The sequence below is a fragment of the Sturnira hondurensis genome, unplaced genomic scaffold, assembly GCF_014824575.4.
Source record: "Sturnira hondurensis isolate 20B ecotype Veracruz unplaced genomic scaffold, ASM1482457v3 Scaffold0015596, whole genome shotgun sequence".
In the NCBI taxonomy this organism is placed as follows: domain Eukaryota; kingdom Metazoa; phylum Chordata; class Mammalia; order Chiroptera; family Phyllostomidae; genus Sturnira; species Sturnira hondurensis.
Window position 1 is genome coordinate 17,533,133 of NW_028088227.1, and position 19,914 is coordinate 17,553,046.

Here is a 19,914-nt window from a genome sequence, read left to right on the forward strand (position 1 = left end):
TCACCCTCAACTGTCACTCCTTCGTTTATGCTGTTTTCCTCCATTGAACGGGACATTTTCCCTCTGGGTATGCTGAAATATCATACTTTAAAAGAATATCCCATGAACCATCTCTTCTTCAGAATCTTTTCTTAGCTTCTTGATTTATTTTAGATTCTTTCTTTGTTCTCTCATAGCAATCTGTTGGTACCTATGTTAATGTGAAATTAACTTATTTCTTCCACTCAACAGATAGCGTTTTGAGAACAGAGACTCTGTCTCATTTGCATTCATATTTTACCTGTTGTCGGATACATTATAGGTCATCAATTAGTATTTATCTAATTGATTCTAATTGATATTGACAGTATTATTTACCTCAGAAGGAGAAACAAAATGCCACATTGAAAGATAATATTGGATTTTTCCTTCTAATCAAGTTGGCTTTTTTTCTAAAGTTGAGTCCGTCTATTTGGCTAATTTTTACTGAATTTGATTTCTACTGAATTGTATGTGGTGAAAAGATCAGTCCGTATTTAAGTAGATAGATAACAGAAGAAGAGGCAAAGCAATGCTGAGTAATCCTCTTCATAGGATTTACAAAAGATCGGGCAGGCAGGCTGCAGAGAAAGTCAATTAATCCCAGAAGGAGACTTTAAGATTAGGGATGAATCATTAACCCCGTGCTTTGTGACACAGTGAGGCTCCAACCTTTAGGTTCATGTAACAACATGGCACGACTTCAGGAAACTTGTTTGGTATTTAGGAGCAGACATGCCCAAAAGCAAAGCAATGACAATTTGAATTTTCTTCTACCTTCCTGATATGCCATTTTGCTTTTTATAATTTGCCTATCATATGTTTGGTATTTAGATATCATTAGGAATAAGAAATTTTCCATATGTAAACTAGGATGTTGAGAGATATGGGAAAATGTAAAGTTTGTGTACTTTGTAACTGGTAATGTTTTGATGTAATTATTCTTAGCTACGTAGTTCTCCTGTTTTTATACATTCCTAAGAAATACCCTTAGATTTTTATCCTGAGAGATAGTATATCTAAAAAGGCAGCCTTGCCTAGTAGTTAGGAGCATAAAGTTTAAAGTTGGACAAATCTGGCTTTAATTCCCTACTTCCACACAGAGCTGTGTGTGACTCTAGATGAATTGTTCAGCTTTTCATCAGTAAAACATCTGTCTCACAGTTATGTTGTGAATAGTAAAGGAAATAAAGTATAGGAATGAATGGAGAAATGAATATAGTTTCAACTTTACTATTTTTAATAATATGAAATTAATCACTCAGTGGATCCAAGTATCAGCAGTGCAGTTAAAGTTATTATTTATTAAGACACACACACACATTCCCCATAATCCTTATAACGATGCAATTGGAATTCCTGTGTTTTACAAATGAGAAAACTGCAGTTTAAAGATTATTGACTTGCCCAAGCCCACACAGATACTATAAAATAACAATATTGGCATCTAAATAAATGTTTATTTGGCTCTAAAGTTTTTGCTTTGTCAACTAGTAAAACCTACTTCTTTCTGATATCAGTCATATCAACACAAAAATTGTTTAATTAAACTTCGGTTTTTTAAAGTATAACTTTTATTATTTTTTTCTGATCTAAGTTTTAAAAATTTATTAATCCATTTTTTTCAGCAAGCTAACAACATTTTCTCAAGCCTCAGTCATAAGGCATTTTAAATTATTTTATACTTATTGGGATATATTTATATTTTATATTAGAACAAATTTGTTGTACAAACATAATTTTGCTAATTTCTGTCCTAGACTTTTCTACATGTTGGTGTATTATCTTCACACTCATTTCTAATGGATGTTTAATATTCTAAAAATTTACATTTTACTAAAGGTATTTTGTGTTTGTAGAAATATGAACAAATGATTAACCAGAAATATAAATGAAGAAGTAAGCATATTTTGGAAAAATAGGAATTTATAATTTCTCCCCATTTTACTAGTAATTTCATAAAACTTATTTTATTGTCATAGTATTTAGTACAATACCCTAAATGTATTATCGCTGAACTTTTATTAAACTATTTCCAAAATAAAAATAACTTGGGTATTAATTTATTTTAACTTTTGTGGATTACATAATAAAACATGTTAATGATGGTCACTTAAAATATAAGTTCTTAATTTTTGCCAAATTCTTATGGAATATTCTAGACTAGGTCCAATAATTTCATTTGGGTTTCTGAGACAGAATTTATTTTAGATCATGATTAACATAAAAAATTCAAAGTATTCTTCTGTATAGGGAGAACCAGATGAATCCCTATTTCTAAAACTATCCTTAGGTGCTGTTAATGTCCATGAAACAATGTCACTTTCTAGATTGTACTGGTTAGTGTGTGGAATTCTACAGTGTGTAAAGCACTGATCTGTGGTGACAAAGAGATGATTAGTAGATTCTAAAAAAATAGGAGTGAATTCTGTGTTTATTTTCAGGTTCTGTTTCTCTAAGTTCTGACATAAGTGGATATTAAATGGTCAGTCCAAAAGAGCCAGAGCCAAGAATGTATTCAATCCAAAGGAAAGGAGAAACTATTTTGTAAAGACAGCTACACTGAAAACAACCACAAAAACAAATGGGCAGAATTGCTAGGTAGGGCCTCTTGTCAAAAATCAGAAATGTTTAAAAATTGACTGATTTGTGTTCAGTGGCAAGTCAGATGTTCCCCATGGGAAACCATTGCTGCCAAAGGTTATGGAAAGAGGTCTCTAAAGATTTAACACTCCAGGTCAGAAAGCCTCATCCTAGACTATCTGACCTGAGTGTGCTTTTGGGACAAAGCCAGTGTAGTTGCAGCAACATTAGCATCTCAGCTCCCCATCCCGCCCTTCACCCTGAACCATTATTACTCTCTCATCCAAGAAAATTAATCTTCCCAATGGTGGATTCTTCCCAATTGCAACACCAAGATAAAAACTGACTTTGCTTTTTTAAAAAAACTTATAGCTATTGCCAAAAATCTACACCTGATTATTTTTCTGTGTGATGTTTTTAAATTTAGATTTTGAATAAATAACAATAACACAGCATTCTGTAGGTACAAAAGAGTAATGAAAAGTAAATGTTGTTTATTTGATGTTATAAATGTATTATATCAAGAATTATTAATCTATTCACATTTATATTGATGTATAAAACATGGTGCTGAAGAGTTTTTAAGATGTAGAGAATAAGATAGAGTACATGGTGTCTAAAAACTTCCACTATTGATCTGTATTTATTTAATAAGCACTTTGCTGAGTATCCTGAAGATGAGTAGGCCCTGGGGATGTGATGATGAGCAAAAGGAGCCTGTGTCCCACCCGTGCTCAGAGTAACTCAGAGTCAGGGAGGACACAGTTGACTAGATTTCATGCACGTGGTGGTCTGTTTGATTTGAAGTTACACTTTAATTTCTTGTAGACTTTGATCAGTGGGATCTTGGTTTTCAGACATGATGGACAACAGCTATTATCTTATTTATTAGGGGTGATTTAGTGGGTTAATAAAACTGATATGGCAGCTGCTCTTATCATAGTTAAGTTATTGCAAGTCCCTGAACAGCTTAATCCCATCATTTCCTTATCAGTTATCATTTGTGTAGTGTAAACTAACATCAGGGCTACTAGCTCAGTGGGAACATCTGTTTCAGGAGTCCTGTATAACCACTGAAATGGAAAAGAAGAAATGTAGGTGTACACACAGATCAGCAAATAGAGAAAAGTATTAGATACAACGTAAATATTTCAGTAGTAAAAAAAAAGCAGCAGTAATTGCATTTGTCCTGTGAAAATCGCTTATATTTTATAATGTGTTGACTTTAAAATGTGGACACAAAAATGAATGAATAAGTATTTCTTTATTCTTAAAATGTAAATGATATCTGTTACTTAATATAAGGCTGTGGACAGTTGATGCTAATAAATACAATTTTATTAGTTCACAAAGACTGCTTGCATTATGAAAACATTTTCTCAGAGAAACTAGCTAATCATACCCAGGATTTTAAATCATTTATTGACTATATTCTTTGATAAAAATAGATAAAAAACCATTTAGGGAGAAAGAACTGTACCATGTTTACTCAGAGTAACCCACAGGACAGGCATCAGGTAGTGATAGAGAAATTGAAACAATTCATTGTCCCACAGTGAAAACTTCACTTTTTTACTTAACATGCATCAGCTTATGTTCTTGTAATGCTAGAATATTTCTGGTAAATATTTACTAGCAAGTTTAGCTTAGGGAACTATATTAACAACAAAATAGTGCTATAAAATTTGGAAATGAGATGAAAACTTCATGTGTATGTGGCATGAAATGGCCCTACCATTTTATGAGGTATGTGTTTTAGCTGTTAGGAGGATAGAGAGCGATAGTTTGTTATCTTCTCTATTTTCAAAGACACCGAATCATTACTCAGATCATGCCATGTACCTAGTCAGACTACAAGGAAGATTAAACTAGAAAAATTATATTATCACTCTAGAAAACACTGTATATGAATGTGCTAAAACATTACAGTGGCCACCGCAAAACAAAGATTTATATTCCTAATGTTCTTTCTACCTAAATACACTGATTCCAATGTTGCATTGTATACCTACCGACATTGGTAGGTATTCAAAGTTTGTTTCACTCCAGTATTTTACAGATAACCTGAAAATACACAGTGCTAGGAGGAGGTTTTTGAAAATGATTGGCTTTAAGAGAATTTGCTTTTTATCAGTTTCTAAATTTTTAGCAGGATACATTGACTCATCCAATAAATGAGGATTTTTCTTTACTGTAATGTCTAAGGGGGAACACAATGAAGGGAAAGGTGCAATTTTCTTTCTCCAAATCTTACAGTTTAGTAGGTGACATAAGCCATGTGTACAGATACCAATGATATGGAGGATAAAGCTCTACGGGATAAACGACCCAGAGAAGAATCCAAAGGATGGAGAACTTAGTTTTACCTGAGAGACCAGGCAAAGCTTGCAGCGTTAATTCTATGCCTGGAGGCATGGGTAGGAAATGACCCAGGAAGGGAGCATATTGTTAGTGGAGAGAGAGCTCAGCAAAGTAAAGGCACCAAGGTAGCAAAGCACAAGTTGTTTATGGAGAACAAATAATTCTGATAAAATAAATAAGTTTATGGGGTCTTAGTTGTAGGATTAAAGGAGTTAGTAGATTTACTTATATACTTTTAGATAAGAGATTCTCTTTAATCTCTACCAGACTTAAAATTGTGCCATTTTAAGTATATACCATATGCATGCCTTTTATTGACAAATTTCCATTCATAAGGTTTTCTTTATAACACATCATTATTTTTAACTTTTTTATGATGTTAATTTATTCAACAAGTATTTATTGGTTTCCTATTATAGGGATTCCTTGTTTACATGTGGAATTTTAATATGAAACATCCAGTGGTGTAGTTATTCATGATTTCTTAGTTATCGTTGCTTAAGATGATTCTTGCTAAACTAGATGAAGGGGTGTGTACAAACATATTCAAACTATATTTTGCTTAAGAATTTCTAATTATAGGTAAAATTGGGATGCTAATATTTCTATAGCTATATCCACCCACCCATCCATCCACTTACACATCTATCTACCTTTTGCATCTCGAGTATGGAGACAGCATGGTATATTGAAATGAAGACTGCTCTATGGAGTTACGGGTTTGAATTTTGTCTTCAAAACCCATAGCCTTCTCACCCAATCTTTGTAAAGCAAATCACAACCTTTTTGAACCCCTGCCCTTAAATGGAGAAAACGCTTTACTTGCTGGCTGCTGTAGAAATTCCAGATGAAGTTCTTTGCATATAACAAATGCTCAGTAAGCAGTATCCATTTCTGTTACCTCCTAACACCTGCTTCCCTTTTGGCACCCACTAATGTGTTGTTGCAGTTTAGTGTATGCTCTTCTCTCCACAAGACTGTCCAGTCTTCCAGGGCAGAGACCTCCCTCCCCTTCTCTTTGAATCCTCAGCACCTGGCACACAGTAAGCACTGAATACATGTCTAAAGAAAGGGAGAGCTCACTCTTTCACTGGTCCCCTATAGGCTGGCTCCTTTATGAGACTGCATTAATGGAACGTGCTCAACTGTACCGAGAGAGCTAAATCATGAGCTACTGCTAATGAGAAAAGCACATGCTTTTCCTTTGTAGACTGAAATGTAGCTGACCAAATTCCTTCCTCCTCTGTCAGTGTGCGTGTGGTTACAGAGTCATTTACATTTGACCTACGAATAAAATACACTACTTGAAAAGGACATTTTTATTTGGGTAGAAATAAAATCTTGACTCTGAATGTAGGTGGAGGCATCAAGTACATCTCTTTTTAAAAATATTTTGCCCTAATGATTGGAAGGGAAGAGATAAAATAATAAAGTCATTTTATTAAGATAAAGAACAAATGAATTCTGTAAGAAAAGTATCCTTTTCTTAAAAATCATATGTAAGAAAAAAATTATAAATCTGTTAGTCAGTTTTTATGGGGTCCTAAAGGATATTGCAATTTTTTTTACAAAAAGTGATCATCAGGTGATTTTAAAAAGTGGAAGAAACCTGTGTCTCAGGCTTGGCCTGTGTGGTCGCTGTCCTGGGACTGGCTGGTGCTCTGGTTCAGGAAGCCGTGGGCTAAGGTGGACGTCAGAGCATTCGTGTTCCTGACCTGATTTCTCATGCTGGTGTTTCCATCTCTCTATTGACAACTACACAGTGGTCAGGACACAGCATGGCTTTTAACGTTGTTAAACCCATGACCATTCCTTGACTTATGATTTTGTCTGCCATGTGTCAAGGCGATGTATTTTATTCCAGTCTGCATGGCAAGCCACTTGTTAATGGTATAATATATTTTACATGTTGGAAAAAGGTAGACAAGAAAGAAGATAGTTCTAATAAAAGATTATCAAGTTTTAAAGCAAGTGGCTGAAATGTAGTTATTTAAACTATAGTATCTTATAACAAATAGCACACTTTGCGTAAGAATATAAAATGACTACATTCTGTATTTTTATTGTAATAGAATTCTCTGTTCTCAAGCATTTCTTGCTTTATTTCTTCTAACATAAAGACATTTTTTGCTATCTGAGCTCTAAAATCTAATAAAGGAAATATTAATATGTATTTCAGGCTCTTGGTTAATTAACTAATTCTAATATACTTGGCAGAAGCATCTAAATCTGCTCAGTTATTCATGGTTTGGGGATATTTCCTTTATCTGTTCCTATTAATATGGCTGCCTTTGGTGAAGTCTTAAAGACGAGTTTCCTTCTTTTCATTTCTTTTCTTTTTTTAAATATTTTTATTTATTTATCTTTAGAGGAGAAGGGAAGGAGAGAGGAAGAGAAACATCAATGTATGGTTGCTTCTCGTGCATGCCCTGCTGGGAACTGGCCCCTGCTGGGAACTGGCCTGCAACCCAGGCATGTGCCCTGACTGGGAATCGAACCGCGATCATCTGGTTCGCAGGCCCGCGTTCAATCCACTGAGCTACACCAGCCAGGGCTCTTCTTTTCATTTCTAATTAGAGACAAATTGGTGCAGTACGTTGGCATTTCCATAAGTTTCATGTTTTCTCCCTTTCTCCTGTGCTCCAATATTCCCTAGAGGTTGTTCTTCCTCACCTACCTGAGGACCATTTTCTGTTCTGCAAAAACTGAGCAGCTGTGAGCCTCTTCTGTTCAGGATAACAGGCTTCGGCTGTCCTTCTACCAAAATTGAGGACCTGAAAACTTGTTTCTAGCCTGTCAGCATCATAAAAATGCCTTCATTTACCTTGATCACTCTCTGTTACTGCTTCTCAGATATAATAGCTCTTTCTAAAACATTTATTACAATATATGTAATTTTTTCATATTTAGAAACTCCTGTCTATCTCAAATGTCCCAGGGTCACTGGAGGCAACTCTCTGCCACAGCACTGCCCTCAGGACCTAGTGGGAGAGCACCTGTCCCTGGGCCTCACACCTCCAGGCCCTGCTGTGGCTCTCCTGCAGCTGTTCCTCTCTGCAGGGCAGAAGGAGTCCATAGCCTGAGTGAATGTGTCCACCCAAAGAGTACTTCCCTCTTCTAAGGCACATTCCAGGTCCCTGGGGCCGGAGTAGTCCCTGTTCAATCGGCCTCCAGTCTGCCTCCTGGGCCTATGCGGGGCTTTTTCTCATTCTCTCTCAGAAGAGTGTTTGGATTCCCCAGTATACACAAAGCAGAGGAATGGGCAGGAGGCAGTTGTTTGGAGGGTGCCTGTGTGGATGGATCCTGGCTGTGGAGGCTGCAGTGTTCACCAGGGGACCCTCACAGTGAACAATGGAGCAGGAAGGGGCTGAGATGAGAATGGGGTTGAGGGTGGTCCTTCCCCACCACCGTGTTCCCACACGGAACTCCTGGGGTCTGAGAATTTGAAGTTCAAACCACACACCAAAACACTATGCAGTTAGATAGTCAAGATAGGAGAACAGTGACATGTAATTTGTTACCTTGACTTACATATTTTAAATATTTGGATACATGATATTCAGGCCTCCGTTGTACTCCCATCCTGCCTGGGCTTTGAAAACATTTAGAGGCAGGTATGCCCAGCCAAGTATCTTCTTTATTGTTGAGGTCAGGAAAGGGGCCTTGGAACTTAGATCCTTCTGTCCATTTTCAACTCAGATGGTGATGCTAAGAAATGACATTTTAGATATGCTTGCATTGTAATCCCTTTATTCTCTTTTAGTTTATCCCTCCTCTGATCTTAGATGAATGCAAATCGAAATGGTAGGTGACCAAACGAAGAGGCAATGGTGCCGCATGGGGAGAGAGGGGAGTGAAATCAGAAATTGGCAGGCTTGGCCACCCTCACTAAATACCCACTACATAACCTTTGTAGTTCTGTGCCTGGGTGTGTAATATGTTAGCAGTCTGCAGTTTGGGAGAAAATGCTACAACATAAGACCAGATGAAATCCTATACTTACCTGTGGCTCAGGATTCACAGGCACATTTATGACAAATTATTTATATACATTCTATGATTAATATTTCCATTGATTCAGGACATAGGTTGCTCCCACCCCCTTCCACTGTTGCACAAAAGTTTGAAGTGAAAATGACAACAAATTGGGCCTCTCATTCCACATGAGGAAAAGGTTTTTAAAGGGTCACATGCTTCACACATATTCCTATGCATGATATCCATGTCTTCTTCACATGTAATGTCATGCTGTTTTCTCTATCTGATAGATACAATACAAAGGAACCCTGCCATTTTCTTATTTAATTGACTAAATTCAAATTGAATGGAGCCATTTGTGAGTATATTCAATCTGTATACTTAGAGCCAGTGCCTACATTTACAAGTTTAAGTGACTATAGTTAAATGCCTACAATTACATTTTTAAAATATAGTTTATTGATTATGCCATTACAGTTGTCCCACTTCCCCCCTTCATTCCCCTCTACCCTGTACACCTCCTCCCCCACCATTCCACCCCCTTTAGTTTATGTCCACGTGTCACAAGTTCTTTAGATTCTATATTTCCCCCACTATTCTTGCCTTTCCCCCTATTTTCTACCTACTGTCCATGCTACTTATTCTCTGTACCTTCTCCCCCCTTCTCCTCCTCCGACTCCCCTGTTGCTAACCCTCCATGTGATCTCCATTTCCATTGTTCCACTCCTGATCTAGCTGTCCTCTTAGTTGGCTTTTGTTTTAGGTGTCATTAATAACTCTGAGTTTGCTGTCCTTTCACTGTTCATATTTTTATCTTCTTTTTCTTAGATAAGTCCCTTTAACATTTCATGTAATAAGGGCTTGGTGATGATGAACTCCTTGAATTTGACCTTATCTGAGAAGCACTTTATCTGCCCTTCCATTCTAAATGAAAGCTTTGCTGGATAGAGCAATCTTGGTTGTAGGTCTTTGGATTTCATGACTTGGAATACTTCTTTCCAGCCCCTTCTTGCATGTAAGATCTCTTTTGAGAAATCCGCTGACAGTCTGATGGAAAATCCTTTGTGGGTGACTGTCCCCTTATCTCTTGCTGCTTCTAGGATTCTCTCCTTCATTTTCATCTTGGCTAATGTAATTATGATGTGCCTTGGTGTGTTCCTTCTTGGGTCCAACTTCTTTGGGACTCTCTGAGCTTCCTGGATTTCTTGGAAGTCTATTTCCTTTGCCACATTGGGGAAGTTCTCCTTTATTATTTGTTCAAATAAGTTTTCCACTCGTGGCTGTTTCTTTTCCCCTTCTGGTACCCCTATAATTCAGATGTTAGAGTGTTTAAAGATGTCCTGGAAGTTCCTGAGCCTCTCATTTTTTTGAATTCTTGTTTCTTCATTCTTTTCTGGTTGGATGTTTTGTTCTTCCTTCAGGTCCACTCCATTGATTTCAGTCCCAGTTTCCTTTCCATCACTATTGGTTTCCTGTGCATTTCCCTTCATTTCAATTAGTTTAGCCTTCATTTGTTCCTGTAATTTGCAACTAAAATAAACCAGTTTTGTGCACATCCTGATCACCAGTATTTTGAACTGTGCATCTGATAGGTTGGCCATCTCTTGGTCGCTTAAAAGTATTGGGTCTGGGGCTTTGATTTGTTCTTCTCTTTGAGCCACAATTTTTTGGTCAGGTTGCACCTGTTATGTAGTGAGGGGTGGAGCCTTAGATGTTCACCAGGGCGAGGCAACCCAGTTGCTGGGTTGTGATGCTATATGTGGGGGAGGGGTCAGAGAGGGGCAATGGCACTAGTTCCATGATCTCTCTTGGATTTTGTTTCCTCTGCTGCTTCCTACAAGCAAATTGGGCCCTTCTGGTGCTGGTTCCCGGGTGTGTGGGCCCGTGCACCCTCCAGAACCCTGTGGGTCTCTCCAGTTAACTCTCTGTGAGCCTGGGAGCCTCTCCCCTCACCTCAACCCCCGATAGTTTTTTTAATTGGTGCTTTTATGCTTTAATTCCCAGTGCTAGGGCCCTGGTTCAAGCAGTCTGTCTTACTGCTCATTTTTTTTTTTTTTTTGCCTGGTTTATCTGCACTCGAATGTGTGACTGCAGTCAGACAGCTGCCTTGTGCCCTCACTGGGTCCACCCCGCTGCTACCCCATGCCTGGGATCCGCCAGCCGCCACTTGTGCTCCTGGGTCAGTCCAACTGATCTTTCCTGCACGACCCCGCTCCGCCAGCTGCTGACTTTGCCCCTCTTACTGGTCTGGCTGAAGGGTTTGTTGTTACCGGACTTCCGTGCAGTTCAATTTTCTGTGTTTTGGTACTAAAACTTTGTTGTCTTTAAATTTGGTTGTGCAAGGAGGTACAGTGTTTCCACCTACACCTCCATCTTGGCTGGTAGTCCAATTACTTTTTCTTTTTTGCTTTGAAACCTAACATTTTAGCAGTTTAAAGGAGTTTGGCAGTAGCTGTTTCTTCTATCTTTATCAAGTCAAGAGCCAGAATATATTTATTTAATATATTTTTAATATAGCAATATATGTTTAATATATATTTAAAACAATAGGATTAGTTACCCTCAAAGAGGGATTTAGCTCATTTAAGATGCTATTTGGAAAAAATCAGGAAAGGAAAGGGATCAACGGATTGCAGTTCTTGCCCGTGGTTTACTTCAGTTATGCTTTAGTATCTGCCCCCTCAGAATCCCTGCAGTAACACAGAGCTGGCCCCTGTCTTTGCTCTAGGTATCATTATTACGGGATTGGCATCAAGGAAAGCAGTGCATATTACCACTCCGTCTACTCTGGAAAGGGCCTGACAAGGTACGGTTCGGCTCTCTTCCAAACACGTTCTTTGTATTTCTTCAAGTATGTGTGATATCTACTGGATAGAAGGACTCACTGATTTTGCTTTTAAAATGTTTTATTTTAAGCATCAGACCCTAATTTCAACTTTGTGTGGACCTTTACGGTGATATAGTCTAGATTGCTGTGTATATAATTTTCAATTATTAATGACAAATTATAAGTGAAACACATGTTTCAGAAAGATGAAAAGGAAAAACCAGGGAAGCCAAATTGTTTTTAAATTAATATTTACTCATAAGGCTGAATCTGTTTTCAGGCTGAATTTAGTAAAAGTAAAGGCAGGAATTGTCAATGCATTTTTCTTTTCCTACAGACAACCCATTTTAAGTATCTGTGTACTGACCAGTACCTTATACAGATGGAAAGTTTATAGTTGTAAAATCATCTCTAATCACAGATGCCTTTACTGCCAGCTTACCTTAGTAAGATAAAGCTACTGACCTTTCTGAGTCTCCGTGAAGGGAAAACCACAAATGAATACAGAGAACACATTGCTCTAATCTGCCATTAGCTGTCAGGGGAGGTTATTCACAAGTTAAGTGACATTCTGTGAAACCTATGATATATGCAATTGTTATTGTTTAAATTCTAGAGCTCTGAATAATTAAATTGACACCTGAGATTGCCTTGATGACTTATCAAGAATTGCTCTTAGTTACCAAAGAATGAATTGTTTTTTAAAAGTAAAGTGTCCTGTGGGAGGAAAATAAATTTAGTCACCTGAGCCACAGTGCGGTGAACTCACGTATTGCAAAGAACGTAATGGAAGCTCACTAGCCACTGCCCGTTGTAAAGTGCAAATGTAGCCCGGAACACAGACACAGATATGTACGACCAAGTATTTTTGCTGGCTTCAAATCTTACCAGACTTCCCTAAGCTTTCTTAATTTTACTTTTCCTTAATAGATTTATTTTTTTAGTAAGTTGAGAGAGATACTTGGATCCCTTTGAACATGAAGTAAACCTCTCCAGGTTTATTTCACTAATCATGGTATAAAATTACTATTTTGTAGGTTGTTTGTATTTCCTTGAGAGCTATAAGTGTATATATGTATATATTTTTAACTAATGGAAAGTGTATTTACTTTTAAGGTTTTCTGGAAGCAAGCTGAAGAATGAGGTAAGAATTACTTTCATTTCTTCTATTTTGCATGGGCTATAATACATATTATAAACTAAACAGTAAGTATTAATCACCTTTGTTGTAAAATATGGAAATAAATGTTATTTATTAGGAACTCCTAGAATGATTGAGGACTTCAGACTGAACTAAGTTATATTTGGGGCAGCTAATGGTTCTTTACACAGACCTACTGAACAACTTCCAATTAACTTAGGAGAGGGTAATTTTTGAATTATCCTTACTTGATATCAGATATTTAAGTGATTGCAAAAAAAAAGACCATACTGATCCAAGAAATTTCCATTTAAATATAAACAGCATGCCTAACGCTGAGGACAAGGAAAGAATTTCTATGTGGGATATACCCGTTTGGACAAAACCTTTAATAGTTATCAAGAAGCCCAAATGTTATCTTGTGGTTGGTTTTAATGTTGCTTTGTTTTAGCCACTGTGTGTGTATTAGTCGCTTTGCCGATCTCTTCTACAACAAGGACAGGTGTGGGTGGTGGAGGTGGGAACTGGAAGAAAGGGCACATTATACCCCTGGACTCCGCTTCCCTAGCCCCCAATCAAATCTCAGATCAGCAAAGAGACTTTATCTAAATGAGACTACCATTAGGGACTGCATGGCTAATTAGGCACATGATAAGGGCTTCATTATCCTCAAGTTAACTAATCATTAAAAAGAGGTGCCACCGAACTGAGGGCACATGACAATGTGTTGTGTGGTAAATCTGGACCTGAGGTAAATTGTAACTCCATTAGTTTGGTGAAATGATGCAAGCATATTATCTTAAGAAATGATATAAAGCCCCAATCCTCTGAAATGACCAATTTCTTTCCACTAGTGTTTTTAATGCAGTTAATGACTAACTACCTAATAAAATCCTCTAGCTTGCTCTTTTCATCAATGAAGTAATAGCTCTTTATTAGATAAACAATTATGAAAGTGCAAAAATATTGACTTAGAAATATACTTAAGCTGAACTGAAGTTTGTCAACAGGGGATTTAAGTAACTTCTCTCAGGTGTTTGTTCTGCCGCTGCGGTGGAGCTGGGGGCATCAGCTGGTACGGCACGAGCATGGCAAGCCTCCCTGCACAAGAAAGGAAAGTGTGTCTCAAGTGTTTCTCGAGAAGAGTGCGCTACAAATTCAGGTGTAGGTTTTGTCCTTAAAGTTAAAATCAATGATTTCGGTTAGGCCATATAGCCTGTTTTTCTTTTTTTTTTTTTAAAGATTTTATTTATTTATTTATCTTTAGAGGGGAAGGAGAGAGGGAGAGAAACATCAATGTATGGTTGCCTTTTGTGCATCCCCTGCTGGTAGTTAGCCTGCAAGGAACCGGCCTGCAACCCAGGCATGTGCCCTGACTGGGAATCGAACCGCGATCGTCTGGTTCGCAGGCCCGTGCTCAATCCACTGAGCTATGCCAGCCAGGGCTTATAGCCTGTTTTTCTAAAGATATCTGACATAGTAATAGAATGTCTATTACTATGATGACTATAGAAATTAGCACAATTAAGGACTTTCTGAAGGCCCAGGACTACTCCAGGTACTTCTAAAAATGATAATAGAATATTTGTTTAACAAGGTTGAAATAAAAAGTATATTGTGGTCAGAGTGACCAACCATCATAGTTTGCTCAGGACCCGAGACCTTCAGTGTAAGGCCTGCACATTTCTGGTCCTTGGAACATTAGTAACTATGAAATACAGAAAATGAGTCTTAACATGTATAGTTTATAGCTAAGGAAACTGAGGTTAAGGGGTGTATTTACTTTTTAAAAAACTCTGACTAAAGTTTTATTTTTTAAAACTCATGGTCAAGATATTAATCGAGGGATATATGGAGTTACAGGAACTAGGGAACAAAATAGTGAGTAGATAGACTTGACCCTTTACAGTGTAGCAGAAAAATATATCTTAAGTAATTATAAGTGATTATGAAGGGTGTTATAACAGTTAACCTAGTTTAAGTGGTTAATGACATTTACTATAGGAAGTGATATTTAAGGAGAGAACTGTAATGGAAAAAGTACAGTAAAGAGTAAAAATTATTTATTTATTTATTTTAATAATTTTTTATTTAATTCTTGTTCAAGTACAGCTTTCTGTCTTATATTCCCAACCCTTCCTACCCCCCACCCCATGCTCCCCACCTCCCTCCCATTTCCACCCCCCACCCTTAGTTATTGTCCATGTGTCCTTTATACTTGTTCATGTGAGTCCATCCCCTTTTCCCCTATGATTCTCTCCCCTCTCCCCTCTGGACCCTGTCAGCCTGTTCCGTAATTGAGTGTCATTGGTCATATTTTGCTTGCTTGTTTGTTTTGTTTAGATCCCTGTTAATGGTGATATCATATGGTATTTGTCTTTCACCGCCTGGCTTATTTCACTCAGCATAATGCTTTCCAGTTCCATCCATGATGTTGCAAAGGGTAGTAGTTCCTTCTTCCTTTCTGCAGCATAGAATTCCATTGTGTAAATGTACCATAGCTTTTTGATCCAGTCATTTACCGATGGGCATCTAGGTTGCTTGCAACTCTTGGCTGTAGTAAATTGTGCTGCTATGAACATCGGGGTGCATAGGTTCTTTTGGATTGGTGCTTCAGAGTTCTTAGGATATATCCCCAACAGTGGAATTGCTGGGTCAAAAGGCACATTCATTTTTAGTTTTCTTAGAAAATTCCATACTGTTTTCCATAGTGGTTGTACCAGTCTGCAATCCCACCAACAGTGAACTAGGGTCCCCTTTTCCCCACAACTTAAAGGAGAGAACTGATAATAAGTGGGAATGTGGAGGAGGAGAGCAGTAAGGGACGAGAAAGGAAGAATGGTTCAGACAGATGGAACAGCGTAGGTTAGGGTTTCTCAGCCTTGGTATTATTTACCTTTGCGCCAGATAATTCAGTTGTGGGAGATGTCCTGTGCACTGTAGGATGTTTATAAGGTAGGACCTTATAAAACTTAAATTGTAGGAAGCAGCAGAAATGCAAAATATTTAGGACCCATCATAGTAAAAGATGCATACTACCTGTTTAAAAATGCAGCTATAAAAGAAAATTTGAAAGGAAAAGACATGTGGTATGTCTGAATAGGAATGCTAGTTATTATAAAGGTGCCAATTCTTCCTATATTCATTTAAACATTTAATACTCTAATAAAAATGTCATTGGGTAATTTTTTCGGGGGTAATTATTTTTTTGAAATGATGAAAATAGCTATAGACTTGATCCAGAAAAATAGAAAGTAAAAGATTTGTCTGGTAGGTATTTGTCTGTTACAATATTATGACACTATGATGTTGAGTCAACTAGAGCTACAACAAATTTACGGCAGAGATGAGATACCTGAAAAAGACCCCAGTAGATATGAGAATAGAGCATATGATCAAGGAGACATTCCAAGTGAGGAAGGAAGAAGATAGTTTTCAATGAATTGCCTTAAGTTTTTTTCTGGAGAAAGATGGAGTACAAAATAGATAAATAAAATTTGTCAGGGCATAATGTTATAAAAATGAGCAATTTGGGAAAAATTTTCTATATCTCATCCTTTATGAATTTCATATAAATTACTGTGTATACAAAGAATAATTAGAAGGAAACATATGTATCTACTTCATTTCTGGGTGAGGAATGACTTTCTAAGTATGAAAAAAAATTAAGAGATTTCAAAGGAAAAAAGAAAACAAATCAAAAACTTCTTTGTGTCAAAAGTACCATATACAAAGTTTGAAGAAAGAAGAAATACTGGGGAAAATATTTTCTGTTAAGATAATGATGGGTTAATATCTCTACTACGTGAAGAAAATCTATCAGTTTATAAGAAAAATATGAAGACCACACTGAATAGTAAAAGATGTGAATAGACACTACACATAGGACCAATAAATGTGTGAGAAATGGATTACAACAGATAAAAAGTTAAGTAACATTTTCAATGATAAAATTATCAAGTATTAAGGAATTGTTATGATGCTGGTGAAGATATGGTGAGATGAGCTCTCTCATATCCTGCTGGTTAGACAGAACCAAGTTTCTCAAAAATAGTTGCAAGATGTATCATTTTTAAAGTGTTTATACACTTTCTGCCACTAATTTTACTTTTGCATGAATCTCACATAAAGCAATAATTAAAAATGTGGACAAAATATTATGGGCAAAATTGTTATTGGCTACAGTGAAAAACTGTATGCAACCTAAATGTCTAATAATAAGGAAATGGTTATATAACTTTTAGAACTTTTGGGGATAAAACACTGTATCATTCATTAACAGGCTTCTTTACTGACAGAAAAGAAATATTTAGGAAGAAAAACAGGGCATGAGAGCAAATACACATATATATGGCTTCAAATATGTAAAATAAAACAATATTTAGATATCACATGTGACAGGGTTACTATCTATGAATATGATGTGTAGTATGGTAGCCCCTATGCACATGTGGCTATTAAGTATGTAAAGTACTCAGTTTCTCTGTCACATCGGCTACATTTCAAGCATTCAACAGTCATATGTAGCTAATGATTATTGTATTAGACCATGCAGATACAGAACATTGTTCTCACCACAGAAATTTCCATAGAACAGTACTGTTTTGGAATATGTAAAGTATTCAACCCCAAAATATAAAGACAATTCAATATAAATATAGCAAAGCATATGAAGAGGCAATTAACACAGGATGAAAAAGAATAAGTAATATATAGTGTTGTTCATGGCGCCCATTCTGACTGGCCGGGTTCCATAACATATGGTCAGTAAATATTTTGAATTCCATTTCCAGCAATAAACATATAAAAAGTGCTCACTCTACACTTTATATAAGAGAAATGCAAATTAAAACCAGTAGTAATTATTTAACTATTATTGGAATAATAACAATTAAAAAGTCTAAAAATATGTTTTCGAGAATGTGGAGAAAAGGAACTCTTATTAACAGTAGGAGAGACAAGAACTAGTAATATTGAAGGTGTGCACACCTTATAAATGCATGCCTAGAGAACCCTTCACACTGTGCACAAGGAGGCATGTACGAAGATGTTCCTAAGAGTATTGTTTATAATCTCAGAATGTTGGAAAAGAAATGTCCATTGTGATATAATAGGAAAATGTTTTTTACCTATATTTGTACAAGAGAATGCCGGCCTTACTTGGAAATGAGTGAGCGGCAGCTGTAAGAATCACATTAGAGTAGTGTCAAAAACCTAAAGTTTAGTGAAAAAAGCTCACTGAATTTAGAATGATACATACTTTATGGTACCATTTTTAAAGCAATAGTACTTACTGCTTAAAAATATTCACATATGAAGTAAATGTTTAGAGGACTGAGTAGGAATGATAATAACCAAATCCAGAATATTAGTTATTTCTTGTGGGGAAGGAAGGGGAAGAAGTTAGGGAGAATTACAGAGCTGCTTTAATATTTCAAATGTCTAATGTCTTAAGATGGTGAGTTCATGGGCATTTATTACTGTTTATCTATACTTTTTAAAAGTTTTAAATAGTTTATAATATAAAAGCAAACAAAATCAACAACTAAAGCAAAACATAAAAGGAAAATGGACGGTAATAGTAGTTAACAGTCAGTAGTATGAATTCTGATAGTTTCAGTTTTTTAATTCAGAAATGCCATGGTTCAAATTTCATTTTGTTTTAACTAGCTAAAGTACTGCTTTGCCACTATTTCTCAAGAAAAAAGTCCCTTGATTTTGGACGTTTCAACCAGGGAGTTTCCCTGACCATGTGACTTGCCTTCTCTTCACATCAACCATTCATAGCCAGTTCAACAACTTTGCACCAAGATAAACAACAGGCCCTCCCTTTCTTGGTGTATGCTCTTCAAATATTTGTAGAGCGTTATCAGGCTCTCTTGTAGTCATCACTTAGCCAAACTGTGCAGCTGGACTCCTTTAATCTTTCCCCATAAATCAGACCCTCTTGCCTTCTCATCATATTGTTTCTTTTCCATAGGTTCCTTCTTATTTTCCTTTGGAAATAAGATTTTTAATAGTTTACTCAAGAGTACTGAAGTCATCTGTTGCCAACCCCACCCAAACAAGCACTTCCCCCCACCAGACCTCTGTAGCTGGCCTATGATCTAGTACCTCCTAGTACAGTTAAAATAGGAGATATACTATTGGGATCAGAATGATTCTATTTTACTTTTTCCCCCACTGTATCAATCCTTCCTTTTTTCTGTTACATGTTCTGGAAGATATTATTATTTGATTTATAGCAGCTTTGTGCACAATTGTTAATATATTCAGACAAATTAAAATTTAAACACTTTTTCGTGAGCACTCTTGCCTCTTGTCGATGTTCCACACATGCGTTAACTTCTGTTACACAGGGGTATCGTTTATCATCATGAGGGCTTTGAATAAGCATTAAAATAAAACATATTTTGTTCCTTCATATGTGTTTCCTTAACACTACATTTTTTATCGGGAAATGTATTATTTATAACACACACACAGTTTACAAATAACCATGAGATAAAAACTGATGAGCGACACCATAGCTGAAAAGAGAGAAGTCCCCCTTTTCCCCCCTTTCAGTCTCTTCCTTGTCCTTGAGGAGCAGAAGTTTCTGCTGTCCAGAATTTGGTCTTAATCACTCCTTTGTTTTTCCTTAAAGTTTATCACTTCTGAATAAATTCCTAAACCTGTGGTGGTGATTGCATAACAATATGAATGTACTTAATTCCAGTGAACTGCATACTTAAAATTATCAAGATAATAAATTTTATGTATTGTTTCTTATTGCCCAATTTATTATTGTCACCAATATATTGTTTATTATTTACCATACATAAAAATGGATTCATTTTTTTCTGTGACTTTCTGCTTTCATTCAACATTAGGTTTTGTGATTCATCAGTGTTAACACGTGTAATTCTGGTACTATTATTTATACTTCTGTATAGTGTTACAGTGTATAAAAATGCTGTATAACAATGCGTTCATTTCTTTCATTGTTGATTTCATTTTTGGGTAG

The 19,914-nt window shown here is 36.5% G+C and overlaps 1 protein-coding gene across 1 annotated transcript in view; it reads left to right on the forward strand.

Annotated features, from left to right (window-relative positions):
- RFX6 (regulatory factor X6) overlaps positions 1-19,914 on the forward strand; it is a 54,596-nt gene that overhangs the window by 7,030 nt on the left and 27,652 nt on the right. The window contains exons 5-6 of the mRNA XM_037065297.1: positions 11,669-11,746; positions 12,884-12,911. Coding sequence (XP_036921192.1) covers positions 11,669-11,746; positions 12,884-12,911 — 106 coding nt within the window. The remainder of the gene's footprint in view (positions 1-11,668; positions 11,747-12,883; positions 12,912-19,914) is intronic.